Source organism: Chiloscyllium plagiosum, unplaced genomic scaffold (assembly GCF_037043375.1).
Source record: "Chiloscyllium plagiosum isolate Xiang-an unplaced genomic scaffold, Cpla_swu_hap1 HiC_scaffold_36, whole genome shotgun sequence".
NCBI classification, from domain to species: domain Eukaryota; kingdom Metazoa; phylum Chordata; class Chondrichthyes; order Orectolobiformes; family Hemiscylliidae; genus Chiloscyllium; species Chiloscyllium plagiosum.
Window position 1 is genome coordinate 16,181,780 of NW_028270174.1, and position 16,845 is coordinate 16,198,624.

Below are 16,845 nucleotides of genomic sequence, written 5' to 3' on the forward strand. Positions count from 1 at the left end.
TGAGGAGTGGCAGCTGGAATTTAATTTAGATAAATGCGAGGTGCTGCATTTTGGAAAAGCAAATCAGAGCAAACTTATATACTTAATGGTATGATCCTGGGGAGTGTTGCTGAACAAAGTGACCTTGGAGTGCAGGTTCATAGTTCCTTGAAAGTAGAGTCAGCTAAATGGGATAGTGAAGGAAGTGTTTGGTATGCTTTCCTTTATTGGTCAGAGCATTGAGTATAGGAGTTGGGAGGTCATGTTGCGGCTGTACAGGACATTTGTTAGGCCACTTTTGGAATATTGCATGCTATTCTGGTCTCCTTCCTATCGGAAGGATATTGTGAAACTTGAAAGGGTTCAGAAAAGAGTTTCAAGGATGTTGCCTGGGGTGGAAGATTTGAGCTACAGGGAGAGTCTGAACAAGCCTCAAGAGGGTTGGAATATAAAAGCACTGTTGTGCTACTGAGACTTTATAAAGCTCTGGTTAGGCCCCATTTGGAGTACTGTGTCCAGTTTTGGTCCCTACACCTCAGGAAGGACATACTGGCACTGGAGCGTGTCCAGTGGAGATTCACATGGATGATCCCTGGAATGGTAGGTCTAACATATGAGGAACGGCTGAGGAACTTGGGATTGTATTCATTGGAGTTTAGAAGATTAAGGGGAGATCTAATAGAAACTTACAAGATAATACATGGCTTGGAGAGGGTGGACGTTCGGACATTGTTTCCGTTAGGCGAGGAGACTAGGACCCGTGGACACAGCCTTAGAATTAGAGGGGGCAAATTCAGAACAGAAATGCGGAGACATTTCTTCAGCCAGAGAGTGGTGGGCCTGTGGAATTCATTGCCACAGAGTTCAGTGGAGGCTGGGACGCTAAATGTCTTCAAGGCAGAAATTGATAAATTCTTGATGTCACAAGGAATTAAGGGCTACGGGGAGAATGCGGATAAGTGGAGTTGAAATGTCCATCAGCCATGATTGAATGACGGAGTGGACTCGATGGGCCGAATGGCCTTACTTACGCTCAAAAAAAAAAGCTGGGGCTATTTTCCCTGGAGCATCGGAGGCTGAGGGGTGGCCTTATTGAGGTTTATAAAATCACGAGGGGCATGGATAGGATAAATAGACAAAGTCTTTTCTCTGGGGTGGGGGTAACCAGAGGGAATAGGTTTAACTTGAGAGGGACAAGATATAAAAGAGACCTACGGGGCAACGTTTTCACGCAGAGGGTGGTGTGTGCATGCAACCAACTGCCAGAGGAAATGGTGGAGGCTGGTACAATTACAGCATTTAAAAGGCATCTGGATGGGTACATGAATAGGAAGGGTTTAGAGGGATATGGGCCAAATGTTGGCAAATGGGACTAGGTTAGGTTAGGATATCTGGTCAGCATGGGCGTGTTGGACTGAAGGGTCTGTTTCCAATCTGTACATCTCCTTGACTCTATGACTGTTCCATCCATGGACTCCATTTACACTTCCCATTGCCGTGGAAAGGGCCAAAATCAAAGACCCCTCCCACCCCAGTAATGCTCTCTTCCAACTTCCTCAGTCAGGCAAAGATACAGGAGCGTGAACACTCGCACCAACAGGTTCAAGAACAGCTTATTCTCTACTGTTATTAACCTGATGATTGAACTTCTTTAATTTCAAACAATGTTGACCTTGCTTCGTGCTCCTCCTGTGCAGCCGTAACCTTGTGTGCCTCACCTTATGATCTGTATGACCTTGTTTGCTATGATCTGCCTGTCCAGCTCGCAAAACAAAACTTTTCACTGTCCTTAGGCACACATGACTACAACAAATCAAATCTCTCTCAACTGAGACCTGGATTGCACTCAAATTCTTGGATGCCAAGAATGACTGTGATATTGAAACTCTCGAGTACAGGGGGTTACAGGGCTGCCTGGATCAGAGAAATCAGAGTGGTGTCAATTAACAATAGCCAATATAGAGAAAACAAACTGGGTGACCTCTTTCCATGCGCCACACTTCACTTAATCCAATACATGATGAGGAGGTGGACTGGAGTGGACAAAATTTAAATCCCACAACACCCAGGTTATAGTCCAACAGATTTATTTGGAAATACAAGCTTTCAGAGCTGTTGTCAGGTAGCTAGTGGGCAGGATCATAGGACACAGACTTTATACCAAAAGATCATACTGTCAAACAACTGATGTGATATATCGAACAATCTCGATTTAGGTTTAGCAATCTCGGTTTGTTCAATAAATCACATCAGCTGTATGACACTGATCTTCTGCAATAAATTGTGTGTCCTATGATCTTGCTCCACTAGCTACTTGATGAAGGAGCAGCGCTCCGAAAGCTAGTACTGCGCTTCCAAATAAACCTGTTGGACGATAACCTGGTGTTGTGCGATTTTTAACATAAACCAGTACAGATTATGAAGTAAGCAACCAAAAAGGAAAGTTAATGCTGCTTTCAAGGATACTCAAAAGAAGTGCTTCACAATAATTGGGATTTCCCAAACAATTCAATCTAATGGAGGTTGCAAAATATGGCAAAAAATAATCCATGCATGTATTGCCTCTAGCCAATGGGTGACTGAAACCATTGTGCAAACTGTGCATGATGCGTATGCAACAGTAGCGTATCAATGTGAGGACATTGCACTGGGCTGTGAACCAGACACTGGATTTTAATTAACATTAATAAAGGAACTTACCCTTTCCTCACCCCCTGCCCTTTAGGCACAGGTTTTTCACAGTAATCAATAAAGTTATAATTTATGACATTGATAATAGAGTTTGCAGTGAGCCCTGACTCTTCCATACACTGGCAAGCAGGCAGTGGAGTCCGGAGTCTGGAGCTAATCAGCAGGCTTACCCGTGGCTCCTGGGGCTCATCCATCTGCCTGATCAGGAGAGAGTCACACTGTAAGCTGAAAAGAGCAGGAGAGGACACTCTCTTGCTGTTTCAGGCCTGGAAGCACTTTCTGTCTGTATTCACTTAAAGCTTTGTGACGGTCTGCAAATTGCTCAAAACAGGACAGTGCAAAGATCATCCCCGTAAAATACACAGTGAATGATAAAGACACAAGGTAGCTCAGAGACAGAGACCATGAACAAGCATTGTCACAGAAATATATCAAGGGTGAAGACTTACTGAGTCAAGTCATTTCCAGCAGCAAAGAATCTGGGCTGTGGAAAACAGCCATGCATAAAACAGGCCATAGCAGTCCGACCAGGGAATATCTCATCAACATGCATTTCTAAATTCGGGACCCATGTGACTGGTCTTTAGCAACTATCCACTCTGAGCAGTTCCTGCTTACAAAGTGGCATCCAGCGCAGAGCTGAACCTCTGGCTGTTATTCAGGAGAGAGAGTGCTACTATATGCTTACAGCATGAGACACACATGACCACTGGTCACTCCCAGAGATTAAAAGCGAGGTTTTAGTGCAACAGAAGAGACATTTCAGTCTAGTTCTACTGGCTGGATTTGGATCTGAAAGTTCTTGAAATGCTGGATTTGTCACAATGCAATTTACCGTTGAATGGTCTTCAGTTCTCAAACAAATTAAGGGTCTCAAAACCCAATGTCTTCACTTTAAAGGAACACACACTGAAATATAAATGTTACTTCCTGCCTTTATAAATTAGGGCGTGCATTAATTTGATCAATTTCAGTCAGTGCAAGTGGCTCACATTTCCACCCCAGCCACGCTAAACACTCTGAACAACAACAATTTGTATTTATAGCGTTTTCGATGTAACTGAACTTCCCAAAGTACTACACGAGAACGGTCTAAAATACCATTTAAGGCAGAGATACACAGGTGAGGCCAATGGGCAAACGCTGGGTCAACGAGATCGGTTTTAAAAAAGAGTTTAAAGGTGGGAATAAAGGTAGGGAGGTTTTTGGAGGGGATTCCAGGATTGAGGGCATGGATGTTAATGTTGCAGCAATTAAAAATAGGGAAGCTGAAGAAACCAGAATTCGATAGGCACAGAGAAATCTCTGAAGATTTTGTGGCTGAAGGAGATTACAAAGTCGACAAACAGGAGGCTGTAAGAACACAGCAAGTCAGGGAGCATCAGGAGGTGAAGTCAACATTCCAGGTTTAACCCTTTTTCAGGACTGAAGGGTTATACCCAAAATGTTGACTTCTCCACCTCCTGATGTTGCCTGCCTTACTGTGTTCTTCCAGCCTCCTGCTTGTCGACTTTGGATTCCAGCATCTGCAGTTTTTTTGTCTCTGAAAGAAATTACAAAGACGGAGACAGGGTGAGGTGATTAAAAAAAAGACACAATAGTTTAACCAGACCACAGGAGAAAGTGAGGTCTGCAGATGCTGGAGATCAAAGTTGAAACTTTATTGCTGGAACAGCACAGCAGGTCAGGCAGCATCCAGGGAACAGGAGATTCGACGTTTCGGGCACAGGCCCTTCTTCAGGACTGCTCTTTCATTATAGAGACACGACTGCTGGTGGTTTAACCTGAGGGTCACCACACTTCAGGCAAGGTCAGAGGTTAAAACGGAGAGTCCTGCATGGTATCTTCAGCTGGCACAGGAATTGAACCCATGCAATCGGGGATTACTGTACATTGCAAACCAGCCATCAAGCCAACTGAGCTAACTAACCAATAGATGGATTTAAAAACAAGAAGAATTTTAAAAGCAAGATCTTGCTGCATCAGGTGCCAATGAAGGTCTGTCAAAAGGCACAGAAGAGAATGGTAAACAAGACTAAGGCCAGAGCTTTGGATGACCTCCAGTTTACAGAGGATAGCATGTGGAAGAACAGCGGAATGCATTGGAATAATCAAGAGGTAGCAAACAGCTGGTTGAGACAGGAGTGGTGTTGTGCAATGTTGCAAAGCTGGAAGTCAGGGTTTTCATGAATACATGACCAGAACTTCACCGTGGCATCTAACATGACACTAATGTTACACACAGACTGGTTTAGTTACAGGTGGTTGTCAGAGAGAGAGATGGAATAGGTGACTATGGAAACATGTGTGCAACAGGGACGGGAGATCAGTCATCCCATTAGCTGGATGCTAACTGAACCACACAATGGAAATCAGGAGTTCGAGTCAGCTGGGTACCTGCCCAAAGAGCGCGACAGCATCCCACTGTCTGTGATTTTAACATGTTCTATGGAGCAGACAATAAAGAAACTTACTCAAAAACAAACAAAATCCTCCTTTACATCTTTATATCTATATGTTAACAGGACCAGCCTGCAGTTTAACTCAGGCCTCAGCAGAGAAACCAACAGCTAATTCATTGCTGTTAAAGCAATTGGATAAACCACAGAAGGTGATGAAAGAGGGAGCTTTTTTTTCCTTCTTCCCTTTACAGGATCAGGAGGAGCAGGAACCAAATAGAAATGTCTTTATGCAGGAAGTGGTCTGAATGTGGAACTCCGAATGGATGTAATATCTGCCACTGTCTGAGGTCAGCCTGAAACTCTCACTTGTGATCATAAAAGGATCACTCGACCCAAAACGTTAACTCTGCTTTCTCTCCACAGATGCAACCAGACCTGCTGAGTTTTCCCAGCAATTTCTGTTTTTGTTTCGGATTTACAGCATTCTCATATCTTTGGTTTTTCTGAAACCCACAGTCAGCTTGTTGGGGAATGGCTTTGAACTTCTCTAAAAGTGAAACCTTAGATGTGGAACGCAGTGACTTGAAAGTGATTTTAATTAAACCTTTCCTGTGCAGACTTGAGTGAAAGGAATCAATTAAATGAAAACATTAATGCGGGGTATCCAAACTCTCAAGGTGCCATCTACTTTTTTGATCAAGCTTTCAAACATTTGTTTGAATATCTCCAGAATTGTCCATTGTCAAATTATTTTATCACATTCCTGTCAAGTGTTTTGCGAATTCTTACTACGTTAAAGACACTTATAAAAGTAGGTTGTAAAATTAGATTTCCTACAGTGTGGAAACAGGCCCTTCGGCCCAACAAGTCCACACCAACCCTCCGAAGAGCAACCTACCCAGACCCATTCCCCTACATTTACCCCTGACTAATGCACCTAACACTACAGGCAATTTAGCATGGCCAATTCACCTAACCTGCACATCTCTGTGGGAGGAAACCGGAGCAAACTCCACACAGACAGCTGCCCGAGGCGGGAATTGAACCAGGGTCCCTGACGCTGTGAGGCAGCAGTGCTAACCACTGAGCCACCATGCCGCCTCTTGTTCACTGGTGTAACTCTGTTTTATTGGTTTTAACAAAGAAGGCATTCCCAAAAATCATCCAGTTCAAAATCAATTGGCATTTCTCAAATATGGAGCTAGCCTTTCCTGTAGTGCATTTTGTAAATGGTATATACTGCTGCCATTGGCTGTCACTGGTACAAGGAGTGAATGCTGAAGGTGGTGTAAAGAGTGCCACTCTGTCCTGAATGATACTCATCTTCTTCAGTATTGGATCTGTATTCATCCAGGAAAATGAAGAATATCTTGCAGATGGTGGACAGGCTTTGCAGAGTCAGGTGTTGAGTTACCCCATTGCAAACTCCCTGCCCTGCTCTTGTCGCTACAGTGTTTATACAGCTGACCCATTCAGTTTCTGAACAATGGGAGTCCTCCAGGGATTGCCAGTGATGGTAGTGCCAATGACTGTCAAACCTCTAGTTGAAGATAGTTATTGCATGGCATTTGTGTGGCAAGAATATTACATAACCACAGCCTGAACAAACACCTGCTTCTTTCATTGGTAGTAACCTCAGTTGACTAGATGTTAAGAACAAACTCTCCCGTAAACATCATTATAAACACTGCAACATTCCTTCCCAGTGGTGCTGATCTGATGTAAAACATTCTCAACAAAAAGCAGAGAACCAAAATGACTTGCTTTTTGTGAGAATAAGAGAAATAGAAATTTTAAATCTTACAGAATAACTCCTAATGTGGAAAACACTGAAGCATCGATGACTATGACACAGCAGCTTGTTGTATGAGGTCATATTTGCACAGACCTCCCTCACACTAAACCATTGAATGTATGAATAACAACCACTGAAAACACTTACAACGCACTGTAAAATGATGTGGAGGTGGACAAAGTCAAAAATCACATGACACCAGGTTATAGTCCAACAGGTTTATTTGAAATCATAAGTTTTTGCAGCAACGCACTTCACCTGACAAAGAATCTTTTGACGCTGCAAAGTGAGGGGTTGTATAACTTCACAATACCCAGTGACACACATAAAATTTCACTGTTTATTAACAAATGCAGTTCTGGCCTCAATCACACTGACTTCTGTTGTGGTCTCAGCCATTGTGGACAAACACACCGCCTCGTACCTTCAATGAATGAGATTTACCGAACAAAAGTGGCCTTGGCCTTTCTCAAACTGACTGCAACGAATCACACTCACTCTTTGGTAATACTGGTCTTCTGGCAGGGATATCCAACCATAGTGGGTCAGCTGACTGAAATACTGCTCCAAGGCCATGATTCCAGTGTTCACATTGCTGACTGTATTCAGTGGCTAAAGACTCCAAACCAGTATCGTCCCACAGTGTTCACTTCTAGCTTCACACCTTGGGAATCTGTTCAATAAAAACCTGCCTTGACCAGGTAACAGAATTTCATTCATCCTGATCAGTGTCATAGAATCACAGTCATACAGTCCAACCAGTTCATGCCGACCAGAATCCCAAATTACACCAGTCCCACCTGCCTACCCTTGGCCCATATCCCCCCATATCCCTTATTCATGTACTTATTCAAATGTCTTTTCAATGTTGTAACTGTATCCACATCCATCACTTCCTCTGGAAAGTCATTCCACTGTCTGGGTAAAAAAAAGTTGCCCTCATGGCTTTTGTTAAATCTTTCTCCTCTCATCTTAAAAATAATCCCCCTAGTCTTGAAATCTCCAACCGTGGGGAAAAGACTCCTGCCATTCACCTTAACTATGCCCCTCATGATTTTATAACCCTTTAAAAGGTCACTCCTCAACCTTCTACGCTCCAGTGAAAATAGTCCCAGTCGATCCAGCCTCTCCTTATAACTTCAATCCTCCATTCCTGGCAACATCCTGGTAAAGCACTACTTAACAAAATCCTTCCTATGACAGGGTGACCAGAACTGGATACCAGAAGAGGCCTCACCAATATCCTATACAACCTCAACATAACGTCATAACTCCTTTACTCAAAGGTCTGAGCAATGAAGGCAAGTATGCCAAACACCTTCTTAACCACCTTGTTTCTCTACATTCACTAATGATATAAAACCCTGCAACTGAATGTTGTTTGAAATAGTGTCTTCAACCTAATATTTCAAGGACCATGCTCTCTTCTGTCCCTTGAGAATTCAATACTTTCAATGGGAAAGAACAAAAAGGAAAGTCTTGCATTTATATAGTACCTTTCATGCCCGCTTGACACCTCAAAGCACTCTAGTTAATGAAATACTTTTTGAAATGTCTCTGGTGTTCTACAGGAAACGTGGCGAACAATTTTCAAGCAACTAACTGTAATATGAAAACATCTATTTTCATTATTTTAATTGAATCAGTATTGGACAGGATACTGAGGATATCTTCCATGTTTTACATCAAAATGACACCTTTTAAACCATCTGAAAGAGAGGGAGTCTCAATTTAATCCTCATCCAAAATTGCCACCTATGACAGTGTAGCCCTCCCTTAAAACTGTATTAGTCTTGATTGGTAAGCTCAATTTTATTTGTTATTAGTCTTTCATGGAATGCGAGTATTGCTGTCAAGTGCAGTATTTTGATGCCCATTTCTAATTGCCCTCAAGTCACCATTGATTTGAGATCTGCAGTCACACAGGTATAGAGGACAGATTTCCTTCCCTAATAGATATTAGTGAACCAGTCTTTTTTTTTCCTGATAGTTTATAATTACTTCATGCCAGCATTACTGAAACAAATTTTCAACTGGAGACTTTTTGCTAATTAATTGAATGCATTTAATTATTTGAATTTTAACTCCACCGACTGCTGTGATTGGATTTGAATGCCTATCCCCAGAGACAAAGTTAAAAATCATACAACACCAGCTTATAGTCCAATAAGTTTATTTGGAGCGCTGCTCCTTCATGCGATGACTGTGGAGCACGGCAAAAGACACAGAATTTATAGCAAAAGATTACCGTGTCATGCAATTGAAATGATATATTGAACAACAATCTAGGTATGTTCAATATATCATTTCAGTTGCATGACACTGTAATCTTTTGCGATAAATTCCATCTTATGATCATGCTCCACAGTTACCTGATGAAGGAACAGCGCTCCGAAAGCTAGTGCTTCCAAATAAACCTGTTGGACTATAACCTGGTGTGAGATTTTTAATTTTGTTCACCCCAGTCCAACACTGGCCCATCCAAATCATATCCCCAGGGAATTAGCCTGAGTGGAGTAGTAATCCACTGACATTACCACTGCAGCAGTATCTCCCTGAGTGAGATTCAAACTCATAACCCTCTGATTCAGAGGCAAGGTGCTAGGTACCAACCCATCTGCCAGAAGGTATAAAACAATGCTCATCCCTGTTTACATGGACACCAGCCTCTATTGCTCACAAACCTACACTGCCTGAATACTGTTGAGAGAGTCACAATACAAAGTTTCATCATTACCAAACCTGCCAGTTCTGCCTGTAGGAGGGCAAAGATTCTCCACTTTGCCCCCATCTGTTTGCACAAGCTGCAAAATATTGTCATCCCTTTGGGCTCACTCATCACACACTAAGCTGGAGGATTCTCAGCTGCATGCTACAATGCACTTTGAGTCAGGCATACATCATGTGTCACTTCCTCCTTGTGGCCACCAGTTCCCTTCGCGATAATTCATGCACATCTTTGTCATTCGATTGGAAAGCTGGTGAGATCACTACATGGCCAACTCCTTCTGATTTGTTCCGCTCACTGTTAGCTTTGTTTGAAGAACTCACTGCAGTCAACCCTCCCTCAGTTCTTGACTCGACCAAGCAACTTGCCGGAGTGGAGAAAAGGCAGCAAATTATCAGGTCATTCCTGATCCGAGATGTGGTCAGCCAGGATGCTTCTCAACCCACAGCAGAGGGAAGGGGGTCCTCAAACATTTATCTGCATGATGTCTTTGTGAAGGCAACAAACATCCTTGTAGAGAATTACAATCCATGTCCCAGTGAATCACTGAATCACCTCCACTATCTCCAACGATGATTTGCATGTTGTCTATGGCAATACGCCAGAGGTGACTGTTATGCAAATGAATGGAATAGGAGGAGAAATAAATCATTCAGCCCCCGTCGAACCTGCTCCACCATTCAATAACATCACGGCTGATCTATTTTTGTTTCAGATTCCACATTCCCATATATCTCCGTTGTCTTTGATTCCCTTGCCAGGAGAAAATCCAACCACCTCCATTACATATCGTACAAACAGTCAAACACCCAGCCTCCCCCACCTTCTGATGTAGAGACTCCCAAAGTTACACAATTGCCTGGGAGAAAACAAAAACTCTCCCCATCTCTGTCCTGAGAGGGCACCTCCTAACTTCAAAACAGTGTCCCCTCGTTCGGTACTCACCAAATGGGGGAGAAATCCTGTAACTATAATAGTCTGCATGTGGGAAAGAATAATCCAAACCTGCTGCAAGAACAACTGTTTCACCTATTTGCAAAGAAACAAGGATGTGGATTTTCAGTAAAGGACCAGGTTGGGTTAGGATATCTGGTCGGTATGGACAAGTTGGACCGAAGGGTCTGTTTCCGTGCTGTTCATCTCTACGACTCTATGATCCATGTACCAATGGGAGGCCTCTCCACAATTTGCCAACAGTCTTCAGTCAACCTGATTACAGACACCATTAAGTTGTGCTCCATGCCGAGATTAGTTTCACACTTGGATATACTATATTTTGAGTACAAGATCATAGATAGGGGAGGAGTTTGGGTGAGGAGAATGTTGTCTTACCTTGAAGTAGAGGGCTCTTTCTGCCCATCCTGATAGAACTCTGAGAGTTGAGGTGCTCCATTGACAAGAGAAGGTTTATGGAATAAATGGTCTGATGAGTCGCTGTTTTCCTCCAGACTGCTGCCTGATAGGTCACTGATGTCTATTCGACGCTGCAATGCCCTATTACCAGAGCCGGTTTCCGTGGTCCCATGCTCCAGGAACTGGCTGCTTTCCTTGATTCGCTGCTGAATCATCGGGGTGAGCGGCATCTCAAAGCTGAAGCCACATTCGCTCTCGTCCGTGGAGGAGATCATGTCCAATGAGTCCAGGCTGTTGTACGAGGTACCTTTCAGATGTTGGCACTCCATAATGTGTTCAAACTGTGAGCTGAAAATATCAGTCACCTCACTGGGCAAAGTCCACGTACAATCAAACTCTGGCTTGTTGGTGACCGTCAACATCAGTAAACTAAGGAAAGAACAATCAGAAATAGTTAGGAAAGTGCAAAAAATCCAGTACATTTTATGCACAAGTCTGAATATTCCCTTCTGTAGTAGTGGCAGAAATGTCACCACAATCTCACCTGTTAATTTCTCCCCAGCAACATTCATTAGACTAGATTAGATTAGATTCCCTACAGTGTGGAAGCAGGCCCTTCGGCCCAACAAGTCCACATCAACCCTCTGAAGGGTAACCCTCCCAGACCCATTTCCCTCTGATTAATGCGCCTAACACTATGGGCAATTTAGCATGGCCAATTCACCGAATCTGCACATTATTTTTGGAACTTTGCTCCTATTTTGTTCAACTAAAATTGCAACTGCAAACCCCTCTTTCATCGATCCAAAACCTTTATGTCAAGTTCCTGCAGTGCTCTTGGAACCGCTATTCCAATTTCTGGGGGAAAGTACACAATTGGGTATTGTTTCAGATTAAGTAGTCGCTCACTTAAGATAGAGTTGAGAAATTGGCTTTCTCAAGGAAAAGACTACGAATGTCTGGATTCTCCAGAAAGTTGTGAAGCCTGAATCATTGAATATTGCCAAGCCAGAGGTAGCCAGATTCTTAAAATACAGGAGAGTCAAAGCTAATGGGATCAGGCAGGAAAAGGGATGTTCAGATCAAGACCAGACCAACCCATGGTTCTACTAAAAGGCAGAGCAGGCACAATGGCATTTAAACACCTTCTCATGCTTTGATGTCCTGTGCTGTTCCATAAAAGGTTCTTTATTGTACCTTGAGAAAGTTTATTCTCTTCTCCAAAGAAAACTTCATAATTTTCTTTCTTGATTGCAAGTTCTCATTCCACACACAGACCCTCCCAGACCTGTATACAGTCAGCCCAGGATGAATGGTTAAACTAAACCATCAATTGGTCAACTCATTCAGGCCTACCCAGGCCAACTGGTCAGCCCCCTCTGCCAATGGGTATGCATTGAAGGGACCAGGGCTAACAAAGTGTAAAATCGATCAGTCATTTTTCATTTCCCTATTGTCCTTGCCTGGGTTGCCATGACTACTCAGGAGGTATGGTTAGGATGAGGAGCTCACTGAGGAATCACAGCCCCCAACTTAAGTAGCAGCACTCACTGACACCTCTTTCCTGCCTGTATTTGCCTGAAATTGCCAATTTAACTGGGGTATTGCTAATGTGCTGGGAATGCATCAGTTCACAGATTGAAAGATATTCCTGACATATGAATACAGGAGGGAGCCACTTATAGCTAAATCTGGCCTAATCTCACTCAACAGCCACAAAGGTTTAGAATAGAATCCTGCACTGTGGAATCAGACCATTCAGCCTATCGAGTCCACACCAACTCATTCCCCCTCCCCAGAGTATCCCATCCAAACCCACACCTTACCCTATCCCTGTAACCCTGTATTTCCCATGGTTAACCCCACGCTATGAACTATTTAGCATGGCCAATCTACCTTATGTGCAAGGTCTACATCTTTAGACTGTGGGAGGAAACCGGAGCACCCGGAGGAAACCCGCACAGACACGTGGAGAATGTGCAAATTCCACACAGTCACCCAAGGCCTGAATCAGGTTTCCTGATGCTGTGAGGCAGCAGTGATAATCGCTGAGCCACTGTGCTGTCCGTGTACTCTTCGGTAGTGTCTTTTACTCTTCATCAGAGTGTAGACAATTGATGCTTTATCCCATCCCGCGTCCAGATGCAGATTGAGAGTAAGTTTCATACAATGGCTACCAGTGCTGATGAAATTAGGGATACCCCTAACTCGGAATGCTCATGCACACACTGGCTCAGTAGACCATTGAGAGAGGGTTTTCTGTTGGTAGACCAGCCCTGCCCCCTACCTTGTCCATGTGGCTTACTGATTTCACCTGCATCACCAAGAATAGGGGCACTCAAAACTGCAGGAAATTATTATTCTATTGCAGACTATGAGATGGCCCAATCCCTTAGAAAACTAGTTGTAAATGTTTGAGGATTTCATGAAGTCCAACTGACAACATATGATTTATGGACTTTAATACAAAATGTGGAGGTCAGTAAACATTTCACTTTAATTGTAAATTAAAGAGACCTGCATTTTGTAATATACTGTAATTATTTGTGTAATGAAATGCTGATGATTGTGTCACCCCATCACTAATTTATATCTTCATTGTAATCATTGTCTATAACTATGTGATGAATAGTGTTTACTGTTTCATTTATAACATCACAAGTTGGCACTAGTTGCATTGATGATTTTCTAGTAAACCAGCTATCTCTCTCATTTGATCAGATTAAAACATACTAAATTCAGGGGCAGGAAAAGGTTTGCTGCTCCATAAAGCTGCCTCACGCTCACAATGATTGCAGCATTATGATTAAATACAAACTGCATCACCCACAGCCACACCGTCCTGGGAGAGGAGATCCCATTGCTCGACAGTCTGAGTCAATAGTTCGGTGCCAGCTTTCAATATTTCTAACAAAGTGAGTGCCATTTTTCTTTGTTAGATTCTGAATCTCAAACACATCCAACTCCATTAATGACATAACAGGGCTCCACAAGCCACATCATATATTTATTGCCGTACCAGAGTCATAGAGTCGTACAGCATGGAAACAGACCCTTAGGTCCAACTCGTCCATGCCGATCAAATATTCTACATTAATCTAGTCCCATGTGCCAGCATTTGGCCCATATCCCTCTCAACCTTTCATATCCATATCCCCATCCTGATGCCTTTTCAATGTTGTAGCCTTCCCCAGAGCCTCCACCACCATCTCTGGTAGCTTTTCCCATACACTCACCACCCTCTACCTGAAAATGGTGTCCCTTAGGTGGCTTTTATATGGTTCCCTTCTCACCTTAGATCTAATCCCTGTAGTTTTGGACTCCCCTAACCTGGGGAAAAGACCTTGGCTATTCACCTTATCCACGCCCCTCATGATTCTGCAAGGTCACCTCTCAGCCTCATACACTCCAGGGAAATTAGCCCCAGCCAATTCAGCCTCTCCCTATAGCTCAAAACCTCCAACCCCTGACAACATCTTTGTAAATTCTGGATTAGTGGTGCTGGAAGAGCACAGCAGTTCAGGGAGCATCCAAGGAGCTTCGAAATCGACGTTTCAGGCAAAAGCCCTTCATCAGGATCCTGGGCCACGCTCCAGGCTCACTGCCTTTATTCCTGATGAAGGGCTTTTGCCCGAAACGTCGATTTCGAAGATCCTTGGATGCTGCCTGAACTGCTGTGCTCTTCCAGCACCACTAATCCAGAATCTGGTTTCCAGCATCTGCAGTCATTGTTTTTACCTTTTTAACATCTTTGTAAATCTTTTCTGAACGCTTTCAAGTTTAACAACATCTTGCCTATTGCAGGGAACAGAATTGAATAAAGAATTCCAAAAGTGGCCTAACCAAAGTCCTATACAGCTGCAACATGGCATCCCAACTCCTAGACTTGCACCTTCCCTGCTAACTTTGCAAAAACTATTTTCATCCTTTTACCAGTTCACCAAAAACAATTGGAGTGAAGAAATCAGAGACACTTGGCAGACTTCACATGATCACCAGAAATCATGAGGCTTTCTTTGTTCCCAGAATAAAATAAATTTTGTTAATTCTGCAGACAGTCATTCCATCTTGGAAACAATAGCATTGTAAGGCTTGAACAAATTAAATTGAACATTTTCTTAAAACTCATTGTTGTGGATGAGTGGGAATACATTGACATATTTTACATGGATTTCCAGAAGGCATTTGATAAGGTTATTATGCAAAGATTATTATGCAAATTACAAGCACATGGTGTAGGGGATAACATATTTGCATGGGTAGAACATGGCAAAGAACAGAGACCATATACAAATGGAATCTTGTTCGTCTGGGAAGGATGCAATGAATGGATTACTGCAGGGATTTGTGCTGGATCCTCAGTGTTTTACAATTTATATTAATAATTAAATGAGGTTAGTAAAAACATGGGAGTTACATTTGCAGATGATGGAAAGATAGGGAGGAAATGAAGAGGATATAACAGATGGAAATGGCTATAGTTAGTTTGAAGAGGATATAACAGATGGAAATGGCTATAGTTAGTTTGAAGAGGATATAACAGATGGAAATGGCTATAGTTAGTTTGAGTCAGTGGGCCAAAACATGTGAGCTGAAGTATAATATGGGAAAATGTAAAATTGTTCACTTTGGCAGGAAAAATAAAGTCCTACCTAATAAGAATTCAACTGCTGAATTCCAATTTGTAGAGGAATCTGGCTGTTCTAATATAGCAGTCACTAAAACTAATATGTAGCTACATCAAGGAATTATGAAGTCTAATGCACTACTATTGTTTAATGTGTGAGGAACTGTATATGAAAGTAAAGATGTTATGTTTCAGTTACACATTGCACTGGTAGCACCACAACCCGAATATTGTGTGAAGCTTGCTTTTATTTAAGGAAGGATGTAAACTCATTGGAGGTGGTTCAGAGGATTGATACTTTGGTGCGTGTAGGTTATCTTTGGAGAAAGGTTAGACGGGCTGCACTTGCTTCCATTGGAGTTCAGAAGAGCGCGAAGTGACTTCATTGTAGTATGTAAGATCCTGAATGGTCTTGACAAGGTAGATGTGAAAATAATGTTCCACCTGTCAGAGTTCGGGGGCATTGTTTTAAAATTAGCAGTCATCCTTTTAGGACAGATATGAGTAGAAGGCACTTCTCACAGAGATTATATAACATTGGAATTCTCTGCCCCAGAGGTTGGTGGAGAAAAGGTCATTGAATACACTGAAGGCAGAAGTAAACAAACTTTTGCAATCCAAAATAATCAAAGGTTATTGGGGATAGGTGGGAACGTACAATTCAATTCAGCCTTGATCTTATTGAATGGTGAGGAATCTCAAAGGGTCAAATGGCTACTTCAGCTTATGATTTGTAAGTTTGTATCTGGCGAGGACATCAGACGTACTTGGGATCAATTCAGATACAACATGGGAAAAGATGCATTTGAAGGCATCATGAACTTTCGGACAAAAGCACTTATCGATCAGAAGTTGAATTCAACGTAGGCTACCACTGTTCCACCGCAACAGCAATGACGCTGAAGATGATCTTTAAAATGTTACATGAGATTGTTCAGCAAATCTCTCAGACAATCAATGCTAGTGGATAAATCAAGGCTTAGAAAAGACTTACATTAAGAAATATCAATATGCCTGGGTCTTCCATCACAGCAGCTTGCTACAGTTGCATTCAGTACTTAGCCTCAGTTCAATTGTAAAGCTTAACTGAAGATATATTTCATGAACATTTTTACCAAGGTGGAGTGATTCACATATACACGAACATGCATATACAGGAAGCAGAAGTGGGCCATTCAGCCCTTAAAGCCTCCTTGACCTTCCAATAAGATCCTGATGGATCTATTTGTGTGTCAACTTCTACAACTGCATCCACCCCCGATAACCTTCG

At 42.6% G+C, this 16,845-nt stretch overlaps 1 protein-coding gene across 3 annotated transcripts in view; it reads right to left on the reverse strand.

The window, feature by feature from the left end:
• Positions 1-16,845, reverse strand: part of psd3l (pleckstrin and Sec7 domain containing 3, like) — a 441,070-nt gene that overhangs the window by 207,135 nt on the left and 217,090 nt on the right. For all 3 annotated transcript variants that reach the window (XM_043674302.2, XM_043674303.2, XM_087979987.1), the window contains one exon: positions 10,928-11,377. In XM_043674302.2, the coding sequence (XP_043530237.1) occupies positions 10,928-11,377 (450 nt within the window). The remainder of the gene's footprint in view (positions 1-10,927; positions 11,378-16,845) is intronic.